This window comes from Callospermophilus lateralis, chromosome 7 (assembly GCF_048772815.1).
Source record: "Callospermophilus lateralis isolate mCalLat2 chromosome 7, mCalLat2.hap1, whole genome shotgun sequence".
Lineage (NCBI taxonomy): Eukaryota > Metazoa > Chordata > Mammalia > Rodentia > Sciuridae > Callospermophilus > Callospermophilus lateralis.
Window position 1 is genome coordinate 71019661 of NC_135311.1, and position 17567 is coordinate 71037227.

The following is a 17567-nucleotide window of genomic DNA, read 5'->3' on the forward strand; positions in this document are numbered from 1 at the left end:
TTAATTATTTTGGTAACAGTTGTTTTATGAAATATGATGGTAGAACAACTATTTGGGAAATGGTAATTTAGATTACTTATTTTTAGACTAGGAGAAGAGAGAGGATTACTTTATCCTATCTTCTTCCTTAGGGAAGAAAACTTGTTATGGACAGGCAGATACAAGTGGCACAGAAGCTGGGGATGGCATCAGTATTTTTTACAGATTCTCATACTTTCACGCTGCTACATTTCTGAAATTATGCTTTACCCTGGATGAAAGTGGATTCTCTCACCTCATTTGTTATTTATTCTAGTCATTCTGGTAAACTTAACATATTGATTCATCTCTTTCCTCAGGCTTTTTATTCCATGCTTCAAATGGAAATGTGTTACAGATTTAGGATGGGATAGACTTTAAGCTAGATTTCCTAGAGCTCTATAATGAGAAATTAGGTATAAACCTCTTTACTTTTTATTGCTTTGCATTGTTCCCTGTCAAAATCACTCTTAAGAACATAAGAGGGGGGATGGCTGTGATCTAGAAATTTTTATTTCAGTACTGCATAATCTATGTCATGAATCCTCAATCCTTTTTAACCCCTGATATCAAGTGCAGTTTGGGTAAATTAGCCTGGGATACAGAATTGAAGCAGCTACTACTGTTTAGAATTTAACATGCAAGTTTGACTGCTGCTTTCGTAGAAATTTCCTAGATAAAGGAGATCTGGTCAAAAGGCAAGGGCATGCTCATATATAACTGAAAACTACAGGAATAATGAAATTCTAGATGGAAGAAATCTACTACCCCCCAGCCAAAAAAAAAAAGCTTAGTGGTACGATTTGAGTTAAGTTAACTAATTCGCAGTACTGGCAGACCATGAATGCCTGTGTTTCATTTTGCTGTATTTGAATCTACGATCAATGAGAAAAGTGTATGAGAGAAATAAGAAATCTGTGTGGCTTATCTCTCTAAGGCCTGAATATAAACAGAAAAAGGTGAGGGACATTGAATCAGCTTTACCCATAGTGAAGGAAGGAAAGCAAAAAGTTAAAAAATGTGTGGCAATTAAAAAAAAAAAAATAACAGCAGCCAAACAAAACAAAGAACAAACAAAAACTCCCCAAATAATGGAAACAGTATACATTTAGCACAAAGAAGGCTGATGTTTCTAAATGGTTGTTGAAAAGCTCTGGGTATCAGCCAGAGAATACTTTCATTTTTCAAAGGATACACTGACATCTATTGGACACCATGGGAACCACTAGCTCAAGGTAATTCATAGTTTCACCATTAGAATACTACATACATGCCTTTTGATGACATCATATCTATGCTAAGCTAGGTTTTCACAATAATAAAAAGCAACTTCATATGAAAAATCTGCGGAAGAGGAAATGAAGAACCATTTGATTCAAGGCTTTAAGAAATAATACAATGTACAACAGGTAGACATCCCATTTGTTAATTTCAGTTATATAAGAATGAAATAAGACTCTTTTCTCTCAATACTTTTTTTCAAAATCTATTGGGGTTAATTATCTAGTGTATAAACACTACTTATTAACTACTTCTTAATAAATGGAGTATTGGGTATTTCTTTTGTTCTAGAGACATACTGTGAAAAAAAAATTACTAGAACAGCAAGAACACTGAACTGAGAAAGTTTTGGAACTTTAATAAAAGGAGAGTAAGCCTCCACTACTGAAAAGAGGCAAAACATGAACTTTCTGTTGCTACAATAGTAAAAATTACTCAAAGCTTAGGAAATTCAAGAGCTGAGGAATGATGATGTTTTCACAAAGATACACATGACAGATGTCATATTTATTAGTGTTCAATAGGCTTCTGTGGACAACACAGCCTTGGGAAACTGGCTGCTTTCAGAGGCGTGATGAAAGTTAAGGAACTAACAAAGAACAAAAATTGAAAGACAAGCAGTAGTCCAACCCTAGCCTAAATGTGTAAAAGCAATATTACAAGATCCACTGAGACTGACTGGATCTTGGAAAAGAAACTCTCCAGCAGGAGGTGTAGCCATAGATACACTGCTGTGAAAAACAGCAAAGTAGTGATGAAGGAAGAGAAACAAAAATCCTGATTGCCTTTTCCTTCTGCCCACTAATCTCCCACTGTCTTTCATCTTAAATCAGAGCCCAGTAAATTTCAAAGTCACACACTAATCTATAGAAGTACAGAATAGGATGGGGTAGAAAAAAAAACTGGAATCCACTAGAGACAAACAGAAAACAACTACCTGAGGAAACAGTAATATGTTTTCAAGTTCAGGAGTCCAGTGAGGGAGACTCTTGAGCTGAAATGTATGTGAAACCTTGGAGCCTTTTGGGAGGATGAGAAATAGAGAGAGGAGAGCAGGATAGAGAAAATGAAGAATATAAGGATGTGATCTCTGCTTGAAGTCACCTGTGATGTGGATAATTCTACTCCCTTTGTAGTGCAAAAGACAAGTAAATAATTATGATAGAAATTATTAAGTGCTGAGTGTACATAGTCACTTAACATGTCAATTAATATCTGCTAAAGTTACATAGTTTCCCTTTTATTCCCGACTCATTATATACTTTTCTTCCTCCATGACTTAATACACATTGTTCCTATTTCCAAACTTTATCTTATTCTTCAACCAAAATCTATACTGTTACCTATGATTTCCCCACTAGTTTTTCCTCATACCAGTCCAAATTCTCTTTTCATGAAGATCAAATTAAACATTTGCCTCTATAACAATTACATTCTTAATTAAATCCAATCCACATCTCCCACCCATTGCTGAGTTTTTAAATTAGCTACCTTATTAACCCTTTAAGGTACTTGTATTCTCAAATCTGAAAATTTGTGACTGTCATCAATTCTGGAAAATCCAGCCATTACTGTTTCAGACAGCCTTTGTCCTCTACTCCATCCTTCTGGAACTTCATTTAATTCTTATTCTATCTTAATTCTTATTCCTGTCTCTCAGACTTTCCTTCAAAATTTTTATCTCTTTGTATTGTACTCTAGGCAACTTCTTTAGCTATCTTCTAAGCTAACTCTTTTGTTTTAGCCTATCCTCTTAGTTTTCAATATCGAAAGTTAACATTACCTATTTTTAAAAGTTCTATTTGGATGTTCTTCCCCGCAGCATCAAAAATTTATCAACTATTGGTCAATCATGCTTTACTTTTAACCACTCCTTTTCTTTTCTTTTATTTCCCCCCTGGTGCTAGGGACTGAACACAGGGCCTCATGCATACTAGGCAAGCACTCTGCCTCTGAGCTACTTTCCCAGCCCTCCTGCATTATTTTGAAGCAAATTCCAGATATCATTTTATTTGATTAATTTAATCTCTGCCTACTCTTATTGGCTTATCATTCATTCTTTGCTTATGTTTTAAAATTCTTTTGTTCTTTCTTTAAAGATTAAACTTTATATTCTCCATATAACAATTCCATTATGTTTCTGCATATTCATTGGTGGGTTTATCCTCATGTACTTTTATTTTATAAATTTTCATATTTATATGACAGTAGAGTATATTTTGATATATTTATACAAACATGGAGTATACCTTATTCTGATTAGGATCCCAGTCTTGTGGTTGTACATGATGTGAAGATTCACTTAGGTGTATTCAGAAATAAGCAAATCCCCCAAAACCAAAGGTTGAAATGTTCTCTCTGATATGTGGATGCTAATATACAATGTCAGGGGAGGAGGTGAAGAATAGAAGTTTAATGAATCAGACAGTGGAATGAGTCTACCCTCAGAACTTTTAAATTTGGGATGAAAGTTCACGTTGGATAGAATTCATCCCTAAGCTTCTAAAATATATTTAATAGGTTTTAATTTTGCCTCAAATTAATTTTTTAAAACCTAATCTGAGCTTAAGTTTCTTTACAGTAGTATTACTTCTAATTCTTTTCTATTTCTCACATTGTTAAATGGAGGTCTTCAGTATTAAAGGTCAGAGAGGCATAAAAAGCATTTTAAAATGCTTATACTGTATTTAAGAACAATTATTTTCTAGCAACAGGTGAGGCATGAAAATTTAAACCAGATTCAGTTATGGGGAAGAGGGTGAGACTGGGTAAGGAAGAAGGCATTTTCATGTAAACATGAAACATGTCTTTGTCCCTCAGATTCTGTTATGTGTGTTTATTTGGGAATCTACTTGGGAATCACTGTATCAATCAGAATGTCATATTCCTCAGGTATGTTGATATAAAAAAATACAGGTTAAAGAAAAAGGCTAAGTTTAAAATTATTCTTGCATAAATTATTTCTATTCATTCCATTAATACTTAGTGATTATCTAAATTAAGTATCTTCTGTGATAGGTACAAAGATAAGCAACATATATTCCTGTTTTTAAGTGGTTCATAGTTTTATTGGAAAGGTGGAAATGTAAATAAATATGAGTAATAAAATGATTTTTGTAAGGGAAGAGTACAAGAAAGATTGAAAAAGATGAGACTCAAATTGGGCTTTAAGAGATGAGTCACAAGACTGAAGGCAGAGAGGATACAATGATCAGAGGAAAAAGAATGTACAAAGGTTAAAGAAGTAGACAGTATATTTTAGAGAGGATATAGTTTCATGTAGTTAAGCCTAGCATATGGGAAATAAGGATAAAAAGTCAGGTAGAGCAAGATCATGAAGCACTTTGTATGACAACAAAATAATTTGATCTTTAACTTGGAAACTATAGGCCAGCACTAAAGGGTAAAACATGAAGGGGTAGAGGTCAATCATCTCAGGAAGTACAGTAGAGCCCTAGGATCATATTATCTTATGCCTACAGATGGAATAAATTTTTGTAGAACAATAGTTCAAGTCTCAGCTCCATATCATTGATAGTTTTAGAACTTTAGACAAGTTACTTTTACCTTTCTGGTCCTCAGTTTGCTTACCTGTAAAATATGCACAATAATATGCTATCTGTTGTCTAGGGTTGTATGAGAACTAAAAGTTAAAAGAAGCCCAGCACTAAATTTTTATTATTTTTCTTACTGTAATACGCAATTAAAAAAATATACCCAGGCAGAAGGATGAGAAACAGACAAGTTAGTAAGCTATAATGAAGAACACAGACTTCTATTTTAGACAGACTAGGCTTTAGTGTCAAGATACTTGTGATGATTCTCAGCTCTCTCACTTTCTAGCTGTGTGGCCTGAGAAAAATTAGAAGTCTTAGGACATCAGTAATCCCTAGAACAGCTAAAATAATTATATATATATCTCATAAGATTACTGAAAGGATTAAATGAGAAACTATATATAATGTGTCTTATTTAGAACCTATTACAGCAACAGAAGCTCCAATGTAGTATGTGAACATGATTAACTTTTTCAAGAATCTTGTTTGTGAGAAGCCGATCAATAGAGCTACAAGGAAGCGATAAAATAAAATAAAATAATGGAAGGAATGCAAATATGTAATAATAATCAAAGGTAAGAGGAAATGAGGTTAAGATATATAGGTCACAGCAGGTATAATTGATGGAAGAAGGTTTTAAGAGATTACAAAGAATGGGAATTAGAAGACAATTTAGATCACGGACTCTAATAGGAATGAGACAGACTTCTTTCTCTGAAACCAAGATGATGATGCAGAAAATTTAGTGAATGGTAGCAGGAATATGAAGTCTAATGGGCTTAATCTAAAACAGAAGTAAAGGAGTATGAGATGGGGGAAACAAAAATTACTGGTAAGAGTTGGATTTGAAATGTACAATTAACTTTTAGAGTAAGCCTTACTGAGGGTGGAAACTAAAATACACACTGTATTACTAACTTCAGCAGCACTTAGCATATGAAAGTAGAAAAGCTACATGGCAGGAATAATTTGCTGTTTCGGGTTTCCACAGCAGGTATGGTATAAACACAAGGTCGAAGGATGTTGTGGGGACATCAGCAAGGAAACAGTTCCGAATAACACTGATTTTAGGGTGCACGGAAAAGGAAATGAAGTTTGGAAGGAATTAATAACATAAAAAATATCTAGAGGGCTGGGGATGTGGCTCAAGTGGTAGCGCACTCGCCTGGCATGCGTGCGGCCCGGGTTCGATTCTCAGCACCACGTACAAAGATGTTGTGACCGCCGATAACTAAAATATAAATATTAAAAAAATTCTTTCTCTCTCTCTCTCTCTCTTCCTCTCTCACTCTCTCTTTAAAAAAAAAATCTAGAATATTAAGGAAATGAAAATATGTGATTAAATAGTTAGCTTTATGGTAATAAAACAAAGCCGGGAGTAATAAGAGCTATCATTTACTACTCAACTATCATGTACAGGTATTATTTTAGGTGTTTTATGCAGTTATCTCATTTAGAAGAACAAGAGATTTGGTAGCGAAAGTTTGGAATACTGAATTTAAGATTTCAACAATTTGTTATATATTTTATAGAAAACTAGACAGGAGGAGTTTGAAGATTCCCAACACAATGAAATGATAAATGTTTAAAGAGATGGAAATGCTAATTACCCTAATCATTCTACATTACATACATGTATCAAATTATCATACTATATTACATAAATATGTATAATTAAAATAATTTTGAATGAAAACAATAGATTTAAGTTGTATAGAAAAATTTATTGCTAAAATAACCCAGGAATAAAAGTACAATGGAGCTGAGTTACAAGAAATTTGAAATAAGGGTGTGTTGAATGGGTTGTGTGTTTTAAGTCCCTCCTAACAATGGCAAATGTTAGAGCAAAGGGAAAAACAAAGTCATCCTTAATGAATTTAGCAGAATGCCTGATGATCAAGAAATGATAAAAACAAAGAACAACAACAAAAAGGTCCAGACACAGAGGTGCGCACCTGTAATCTCAGCCACCTAGGAGGCTAAAGCAAGAGGATCATAAATTTGAGGCTAGATTCAGTAATTTACAGAGACCCTGTCTTAAATAAATAAATGGAGATGTAGCTTCATTGTAAAGCGTCCCTAATTTAATCCCCAGAGCAAAAAAAAAAAAAAAAAAAAAAAAAAAAAAACTGATTTTATATATAATTGATAATCCCCAAGGAGTCACATAGTCTGAGGAGGATATGACATGTTCATGATATATTATTTAATAGTAGAATCTAGAAGACCCAAAGGAAGGTGAAAACCATTATAGCTTCATTACAAGTTAAAAAACCAACATCTAAGATGATCTCAATCTCCCATGATAGCTTGATCAAACTTGTTATCACAGGAAAGGGGAGGAAATTCAAGGAAAAAGAGAAATTGCACAGCCCACCCCCCTTTTTGAGCAGTACTAGGAACTGAATACCAGGAGATTCTTTATTACTGAAATGTACCTGCAGCCCTTTTTACTTTTTGAGACATGGTCTCCCTAAGTTGTCCAGGCTGGGCTCAAACTTGCAATCCTCCTGCCTCAGCCTACTGAATAGCTGGGATTATAGGTATATACCATTGTACTCAGCTATTATAATATAAAAAAGACCAGTTTTATAAGAAAATAGAAGAGAAACTTGATATAATACAGAACCATTAGTCCGTAGCTATTAAGAATTCTGGATTATACTCTAGGCTAGTTATTTAACTTTTAAACCATAATTTCCTTAATTTGCACAATATAGGAGCTGAATTACGTAAGTAATTAAAAAACATTAAGTGGCAAAATCCAAATGACATCTTACATAGAATTCCAAAACAAAACAAAAAGGACTCCGTGTTACCTCCTGAGACAATTTTACAGAACACTGGAACTTCCTGGAATATAATTTTAATTTTTCTAGAAGAATTCTAGATCTAGGTCATTTCTACAATTATCTTAGAATTTTAAGACGAACTATTGATTTCTTTCATTCTTTGTTTATTCAATGGTGACGGTGATAGATCGCAGGGCCTCATGCATGCTAGGCAAGTGTACTTACCTTTAAACTTCATCTACAACCTCTATCTATCTATCGACAGGGTCTCTCTATTAAATTGCCCAGGCTGGTCTTATACTCCTGGATGTAAGTGATCCTCCCAGAACCGCAGCATCCTATATAGCTATAGCTAGTACAACAGGAGTAGCCAAGACTTATATTTCTATAAGCATTTTCCATAAATAAATATTCTATCATAAGAAATAATAAAAGAGTAAAAAGCACATGTAAATGTAAAATGTACTATGTAAACATAAAGAACTATTGTAATAGGAAATGTGGTCTCTGCCAAGAGGTTTATAATCAAATTAGGGGCAAGGAATAGGAATACTGGGAGCAAGAAGGACTAGCTGGTTTGAGAATATGGCTTCACTAAGCCATGCAATGTCTTCAAAGTTTCAAAGGGAGCACAACTCCAAGTGGGAAAAAATGTCTGATATCATAGAGTAGAAAAATATTTTAGTTGTAGATCTCAAGTTATGAACAGCCAATAGTTATCACAGACTTTCTAGTGTTCTAAACTAATAGTTTAGATAATTATAAACTATTTTCTCTTTCCAGGCATTCACCATTTTTTGTACTTTTCTCTCTGTGCCACCTCTATCTTTATATCTCATTCAAATTATCATAGGGAAAAGAACATACCTTTAGAAGCAGGACACTGAAAGTCTAGTAGTTCTAAAATTTATTAATATGTAACTATGCTGGTTTCTCAGTTACTTCAATGACTGCAAGACCAATTTATTTTAAGTTCTCTTTTTTAAATATACAGCTCTCTCAATAACCTTACTACATGTGAAATCTCCCAATTAGTCATTTTCATTTTCTTCTTTTGGTACCAGGGATGAAACTAACCACTGAGCTACATCCCCTGCCCTTCTTATTTTAGGACAGGGTCTCATTAAATTGATTAGGATCTTGCTAAGTTGCTGAAGCTGGCCTCAAGCTTGCAATCCTCCTGCCTCAGCCTCCCAAATTGCTGGGATGCATCACAGTGCCTAGTTTTAACATAGATTCGATCCTCACACATCTCACTGAAATAGATATTATAAAAGATTCGAAAATTGGACTACACAACAGGCTAAGCATTTTGTTAAGTACATGTAACATTTAAGTGGTTGACATAATTTTGAACCAAAAAAGCAATAATAAAGGTCTGAGCTAGTATGCTTGCTTTGAAGACTTTATTGGAAAAATATCTTAATAAAAGCTGGAGCTATAACAGCCAAAATATTTTCATAGATTACATCACCATTAAGCCTTATAAATCTGCTTTCTGAATATGATATAACAAAAAGCTTAAACTCTTTAATTTTCAGATAAAGTTATGATTGATTTTTAACATTTTCATCCCATACTCAAAAAATGAATTTGAATCTAAGATCAAGTCATGATTATATATCTATTGAATATACTGTGACAAGTTAATTTCAATTGGGTTCTACAGCCACAGAATGGATTCTAGCTAATTTTATATCTTCATGAAAGACACTGAGATACATGGAAAGTGAAGAGACTTGAGTGTAACTTGAGTGTAAGAGCTCCTTTCTTTCTTTCTTTTTGATATGGGGGACTGAACCCAGGGGTACTTAACCACTGAGCCACATCTTCAGCCTTTTTTATTTTTTGAGACAGGGTCTCACTTAGGGCCTTGCTAAATTGCTGAGGCTGGCTTTGAACTTGCAATCCTACTGCCTCAGCCTCCTGAGTCACTGGGATTACAGGTGTGCACCACAGTGTTCGCCAAGAGCTCCTTTCAAACTCAGCTTTGATAAGATACCCTGAACATGATGGGTCAGAACAATCACTTCAGTGATTAGACTGTGTGTTATTAAAACAACAAACACAATATTAGATTTAACTGGTTTGTTGATTTTTCTAGTTTAATATAAAGCACACATTTTTCAAGAGAATGCACAAATAAAAGCTACAATAGGAATCTGATATTTACCTGTACATAAAAGTAGACTTCTATGTAACTTACTACATGAGAAATGTCAAAAAAATATATCTTTCTTTTATTCTTGTGAAGAATAAAGTCTGTTAAAGTCTTCCAAAATAATAAAACATTTAAAACATTCAAAACAAAATTTTTAGTATAATGAAAATTCAAGTAAAAATTTCCTCATCTTACCCTGTCTAGTTCCAGTGTAAACTTCTGGTCCCATGACTGATTGGAAATGGGTTTCCAGCTAGTTTGACCAACCACAGTATTATCTAGCTTCAAAACAGCACAGACATCATCTGTAATTAAAATTTATAAGCTTGTTTAAAGACTTTAAACCTTTAAAATATGCTATCACTACAGCAATGAAAAATCTTCACATTCTTTGAAAATGTTTTTTCATATTTAATTCTTTAGTTTTTTAATCCTAAATTGCTATATAAACACTCCCACTAGATCCTTCCAGATTATCCCGTGTTTGATAAAACACAAATGGTAACTGCTATCTAGTTTGTACATAAAAGAATGTGAATTAAAGGATTCGAAGTCGTCGTTTGCCACAATGGATGATCAAAAATCCAGTTTTTCTTTGTTTACTCTTGTTTAGATTTAGAGTTTGGCAGCGTCAAACAACTCTTTATTTTCACAAACCTTCTCTCTAAGCACAATCAACTACAGACAAGTTCACTTTTGTACTCTATACTAGGTTTAACTGTCATATGCTTTTTCATCCTAGATATACATTTATGTATAGTTTACAACTATACTTCAAAATGTCTCCAAAGTGCTTCCTAAATATTTTTTCATTTTATTCTCCTCAATCCTTACCCTCTGATTCCTATTAAAGTTGACTTGCAGGTTGCTATCCCAGTACATAGGTTTGGTCCAATAGTTAGTTATGCAAATTTCAATATTAGTTTTGAAGTATCACCAAACCATTAAAAGAATCAAGGTATGATCCTACAAGAAGAACAAGTCTCACTGTTTCTGTATATTTTTCAGGTGGGCATAAAGAGTGATTTTTCAATATTTCATTTTTTCAAAAGAATTACCATTGTTTGTCATTCATTCATACATTTTCAGTAAAATAAATTCTGCTGCCCTTTTGTTTCCTATCATTACAGGTTTTAATATTTTAAATTTAACTACACAAATTATAATTTTGAAGTTTTTTTTCCCACTTGGACACCTTCCATTCTTTTCTGTCCCCATTGATAATTCCTTTGTCTAGGCCCTTTCATTTGTTATATTCTTTAAAAAAAGTGTGGTTACTGAACTGGACAAGTCATCGGTTTTTAGGAGATTTCGACTACTTCCACTTTTACTTTTACTCGTTCTGCTCATGAAAGATGATCTGGTTTCACTCGGACTCCAACCAGGTAGAGCAACAGATGTTGCTTTTGATCGTCCAGGGACATTCTCTAGGATGTCTTGGCAGCCCATAAGACGAACTTCCAAAGTACCTAGTAGCATAAATAAAAACAAATAAGAATATCAATTCTTAATATATAGAACTATGTTTCTGCTATATATTTAAAAAGAGAGAAAAATAAAATTAAAAGGATCTTCTAAAATAGCAAAAACTCTTCTCCTAGAGGACCTGTAAGGTTAACTATCAACTTTCCTGCTTTACTCAGAGAAACCACTGAAAATTTTTAGAAAACTGTAAGAACTTTTAAAGGAAAGAACAATACCCCCCAAAGCTGACTGTAGGGCATAAAATAAATTACATGAACCTTATATTTGAATACTCATTTCTATTAATTACATGAAAAAAATTCTTGAATTATGTGGATAGAGAACTTTGAAAGGGGAACATGAAATTAAATAATACATCTATTGAAATAGCATACAGAAATTATAAATAAGTCTGATGATGGGAATAATAGTTATGGTTACTAGTATTCAGCTAACATAGAAAAGGACTTCACAGGTTTTTTACATAAACAACCACTGTTCTGTTTGATATGTAAAATTACCATATTATCTTTCCATTCTGAGAATTTAGTCAAATGAGTAAAGGTTGTAATTAAGCATAAAATAATTGCTATTTTCTTAGGCAAATAAATACTAAAAGTGTTCAAAAGGCCATCTGGAGACGAAGCTTTGTCATCATTTGGGCTACACTATATAAGAATTAAAAATGCTGCTTTAAGGTTTGGAGAGTGGTAGAGTGGTAGAATTCAGTGACACACAAGGTCTCTCTCATACCTTATTCAAAGTACTAATCAGCACCTGCTTATGAATAAAATGCTTAAGGCAAGGGAACCATCTGAAAAATCAGAAACAGCAATACTCAGTGTACACAGGCTGTTCTTACCAACTAGGACTGAAAATCTTAATTCCTGGAACACTGGAGAGTCTTGCTCCACAGCAGAAAGAACAATTACCCCTAAATGGTGTTCTTGTTATACATAACAAATGTCAAAAAGCAATATTGAAAAGATAAAGTAAGTAACTCTGTCCTAGAACAAAGCTTAAAAATATTTACAGAAATTAAAAAGTATCTAGCACTCAACAAGAAAAAATTCAAAATGTTTTCCGTCTAATCAAAGATTATCAGGTGTATTTGTTTTTTCCCAGTGTTCCAATTACCACAAAGTTAGTAGCCTGCCATAAATGTTAGAATTTGCAGACAAGGACATTAAAATAATTATTATAGCTATATTCCATCTGTTCAGAAGTTGAACAGATACATGAATGAAATAAAACAGACCCAAACCAAATTTCTAGAGATACTTCACGGACAATGTCTGAGATGTCTTTAAAAGTACACTGAATGAACAGGTGATAGATTAAATATTTAAAAGATTAGTGAAATTGAAGACACAGAAAAAAAAAATGGAAGAAAGAAGACTTGAGAGGGGGAAAAAAAAGAACAGAACATATGTTAATGACGAATTTAACAACATGTAGCCTCATATGTGTAACTGAAGTTCCTGATGAACAGCAGGGGGAAGAGGAAAGATATATATATATATATTATACCTATGTATTCATATATGTATATGTATGTAGGTATGTATATATAAAATGAATATGTAAAAATTCTCCAAATTTGATGAAAACTATAACCCAAAAAGTTCAAGGAATACCAAAGCAAAGAAATAAGTAAACCACACCATAAGCTAATTTCTCAAAAGCAGTGATAAATAGAAAACAGTAAAAGTAGCAAAAGAAAAAAAATATTTCACAGAGAAATAAAAATAATAATAAAAATGATGGTAGCAAATTTCTTATTGGAAATAATGAAAGGAAGACTAGGTACTTTAAATATGTGTAGTTTATTATATGTCAATTAAAAGTTAATAAAATTGCTCTCACAATGATATTGATGACAGTGGCACAATCATAATTTATTAAAAAATCATAAATTGTACATTTAAAAATGGGTAAATTCTATGGAATGTAAATTATGCCTCAATAAACCTATTAAAAGTTGGGGAAAGAGGTAGAATTTCAGTTTTTTCATGTGTTGTTGTGCTGTGGAAATCTTATTTTACTATAAAGTGATAAGACAGATTAAGTAAAGTGGTTATCATTTTTATTCTAGTTCAAAAAAATAACTTGTTGTATTTGTTTTTTATTTGCCTTTTTGTAAACTGGCAAACTTTGCTAATTTCCATAGTAAATGTTTAGCTGTAAAAGCCATCCTGGGGAAACTGAAAACATCTGGCTACTACTTCAAACCCTGGAAGCTTATTAAATATTTTAGTAATTTCAATGTATCAGGGCATGACAATGCTCACCACCTGCTTTCACTTAGAACAAAAGAAACCTGGAGGGCATTAAGATCTTTATTAAACATCTAGAAGTTTCTTTATTTTATGAGATGACATAATTGCAACTTCATATAACCATATTAGAAATAGATTAAAACTACATTCTTTACCTTCATAACCTATAATGTGAAATTTTTAAAACAAGCAAATCCAAGAAATGCTTATATTCCTAAGTAGAGGCTATGAATTATAATAGAATAAGTAAATGTATTCTTATTTCTTTCAACTGACTGGAAAAACTAATAGCTATTTTACTAATTCATGATTCAGTATTACATGTTGGTACAACTGAATTAACATTCTTTTTGATTCTGAAGATATCTCCTCTTTTAAAAACTAGTAAAATCTCACAATATAGAGCAAAAAACCTTATTTATAACCTTATATCAAAGTAACAACAAATTTGTGAATTTCAATGTTATAATCATATAACCACTAAAAGAAACTAGAGTTAAATGAGACAAACCACAAATAGAAAGCAGTAAAAAAAAGTCAGATTAGAAAATGCTCTGTATTTATCCATGTTTATCTTTCATCATTTCTAATCCTTCATAAGTACCATTTCTCTTCTTGGTTATTCCACACTCAGTTAATGATCCAGGAGATGCTTAAGGAAATTAGACATTTTTAAAATCAAACTGCCTTAAAAATTGGAAGATATTTTTTAGAATGGTGATTTATATGATTTTTAAATAGAGTTTAGTAAGGAAATAAATGATAGAAAAACAAACTGAAAAGAAGTTATATAACTGAAGAACAGACTACAATAAAAAGGGAAATTTTTTCCAGTCATACCAGCCAAGACTTTAAAAGTGGTTCTATTACTTTTCTAGAAATACCATTGATTTTCAAATATTTGATTTTTTTTTTAATTTTTGAGAGAGAGAGAGAGAGAGAGAACAGAGAAAGAATTTTAATATTTATTTTTCAGTTTTCGGCAGACACAACCTCTTTGTTTATATGTGGTGCTGAGGATCGAATCCGCGCTGCACGCATGCCACACGAGCGTGCTACCGCTTGAGCCACATCCCCAGCCCCAAATATTTGAAATCATATTTTAATCAATGAATCATTCAAAAGTTCTTGAGTATCAATAATGTGTTCAGCACTAAGCTAAAAGCTGATGAAAGTAAGATAAGAAGTATAGTTCCTACCTAATTATCGAATATTATTTAACAAATACTCTTTGCATGTATTAAACGCTCTGTGTTAGTGGCTACGATTATATGTAAGCAGATGATAAGGTCTTTGTTTTTATAGGTCTATATTGCAGTTTTGATTAAAAAAATATGTACAGTAAGAAGATGAATAAGGCAAAGACATTTAAACAGAGAAAGACTGTGCATTAACTAATTGTGACAGACGACGGTTCATAAACTAATTTAAATAATGGTAGGAGTTGTATAAGATACAAAACAGTTAGAAAGATAAACAGGTACTATAATATGTAAGGTTAAACTAAAGATTCCCAAACATTTTCAGGAACAGTGCTGTAATATTTCCAATCATTTATTTTTCACTGCCCCATGGATATACATTATATCTAAGAGCTATGTATTAAATAACAGTTCTGTCTGACTTAAGATACCACTGACATTTTAACAATTTGAAAAATAATACACACAACTTAAAGCTTGATGATGGCAGCCTCCGGTTCCTGGTATAGGGTCTTGGTGCCAGAGCAAATAGAGAACTCTCATTCTCAAACTGTAGTTGCCTGCTTTGACATGTCTGTGGGATCCCTAAAGGACTAACACCAAGGGCTTATCTTTATTGTACTCCAAATCTCTAAGGGCAGAGAATCAGCTAATTGGAGGGCATATGTCAAAAACATTTAAAAGTAAATAATCAGGGCACAGGCTCTCAGTTGGGGCAAACAATATATAAGCCAAAAAGCCAAGGAAGTGAAGTGAAATGCTTTGGGGAATAAGGCTTTGCAGTTTCCACATGTTACTGTGTGTACATACACACATACACACATTCACAAGCACACACACAGCCAAAGAGAAATTCTGGAACTGAAAAAATATGATAAAATGAAAAAAGTTACTAGAGTTATTCAACAGCAGATTTGAGCAAGCAGAAGAAAATATAGTATATTTGGTGATAGTTCAGCTGAAATCATCAAGTCTTAGAAGCAGAAAGAAAAAAGAATAAAGAAAAAATACAGAGCCTAAATGAAATGTGAGATGCCAGATAGCACACAAATACATAAATAATGGAGTTCCAAAGGAAAAGAAAGTGAAAAGAATAACATTTGAAGAAATAATGGCTGAAAACTCCCCAAATTTGATGAAAGATATGAACCTGTACATCAAGAAACTCAAAGACTCTAAATAGGTTACACTAAAAGATTCACCTTAAGACACATTAAATCAAATGGTAAAAAAAAAAAAAAAATCAAAGGAGATAATTTTATAAAAAGTAATTCATCACCCACAAGGAATTTTCAATAAGACTAATAACAAATTTCTAATTAGAAACCATAACCATCAGAAGGGAGTAGGATGACACTTTTAAAATGGTGAATGGAAAAAAGTTAAACTGTCAACCAGGAATCCTATTTGTAGCAAATCCATCACTCAAAAATAAAGAAAAAAATTAAAGATTCCCAGATAAAACAAAAACTAAAGTAGCTCATCAATAAGAGTATTGCTCAGAAAAAATGTAAGTGAAATTATTCAGATTGAAATGAAAAAAACATTAGACAGTAGCTTGAAACTAAAGAAAAAATAAAGAACACAGATAAATTAACTACATAGGAAAATATAAAATCAAGTACTACTATGTTGGTTTGTAACTCTTATGATTTAAATGACAAAGCAAAAAATTATAACCTATGTAAATGAACATATAGGTACAGACATAATTTGAGACAACAGCAATGCAAAGAAGGTGCACCTATAAAAGAACAGAGTTTCTGTAGGCTACCGAGTTACCAGGGTAACTACTAAGAAAAAAAACAAACCCACACATAGATATTTTTAGTAGCTTTACTCATAATTGCCAAAACTTGGAAGCTACTAAGATGTCCTTCAGTAAGAGAATGGATAAACTTGTACACCCAGTTGATGAAATATGATTCAGTGCTAAAAAAGAAATGAGCTGTCAAGTCATGAAAGGAAACTTAAAAAGACTACATATTGTATGAGTCGGACTATGTGACATTCAGGAAAAAAAGCCTAAATAGTAAAAAGATTAGTGGTTGCCAGGGCTGGAAGTTGGGGGAAGGGAAGTATAAACAGGCAGACACAGAATTTTTAGAGCAGTGAAACTATTCTGTGTGACACTATAAGGGGTAGTTACATGATATTATATATTTGTCATAATCCATAGAATGTAGAACACCAAGAGTGAATACTAATGGAAGCAGTGGCCTTTGGATGATAATGATGTGTCAATATAGGTTCACTAATTATAAAAAAACTGTCAATCTGGTATAAGATGATGATGTGAGGGAGGCTATGCATATATACAAATGGGATTTATAAAGAATGTCTATATTTTCTGTTCAATTTTTCTGTGAATCTAAAACTACCCTATGAAACCAAGTTCATTAAATATAAAAGGAAACAACAAAAAAATAGAATAAAAAATTCAATCCAACACAAAAGAAGGCAGTAACATAAGAATTCAGGAAACAAATACCAAACTGTCAGAAGCAAGCTTTTTTGTTGTATAAAAATCAATTTGGCTGAGTTTTGTCCCTTGTTTGTGGGAAGAAGCCTCTAAATCATGGAATGACCTTAGAAATAGGAATGTATGTGCTCTTCATGGTGGAACCCTTGTATCACACATGACTTTATGCTCAAAGGTTAACTCAAGGTAGGCCCCTAGACAGTTTCAGGATGGGGGACAACTATGCTAGAAAACACTAATAATATTACTAAGGGATTGAAACTTTGAGCTATGTATCAGCCTGACCTCCAGGGCAGGGCAAGAAGTTAGAGATTGAATTCAATTACATGGC

At 32.8% G+C, this 17567-nt stretch overlaps 1 protein-coding gene across 2 annotated transcripts in view; it reads right to left on the reverse strand.

Moving 5' to 3' along the window:
- The window catches only part of Pkn2 (protein kinase N2), a 119822-nt gene that overhangs the window by 26919 nt on the left and 75336 nt on the right, over positions 1-17567 (reverse strand). The window contains exons 7-8 of one of the 2 annotated variants that reach the window (XM_076863612.1): positions 11135-11278; positions 10005-10114 (exon numbers count right to left, since the gene is read on the reverse strand). In XM_076863612.1, coding sequence (XP_076719727.1) covers positions 10005-10114; positions 11135-11278 — 254 coding nt within the window. Of the gene's footprint in view, positions 1-10004; positions 10115-11092; positions 11279-17567 lie in introns of both variants that reach the window. The other variant, XM_076863611.1, reaches the window with a different exon arrangement.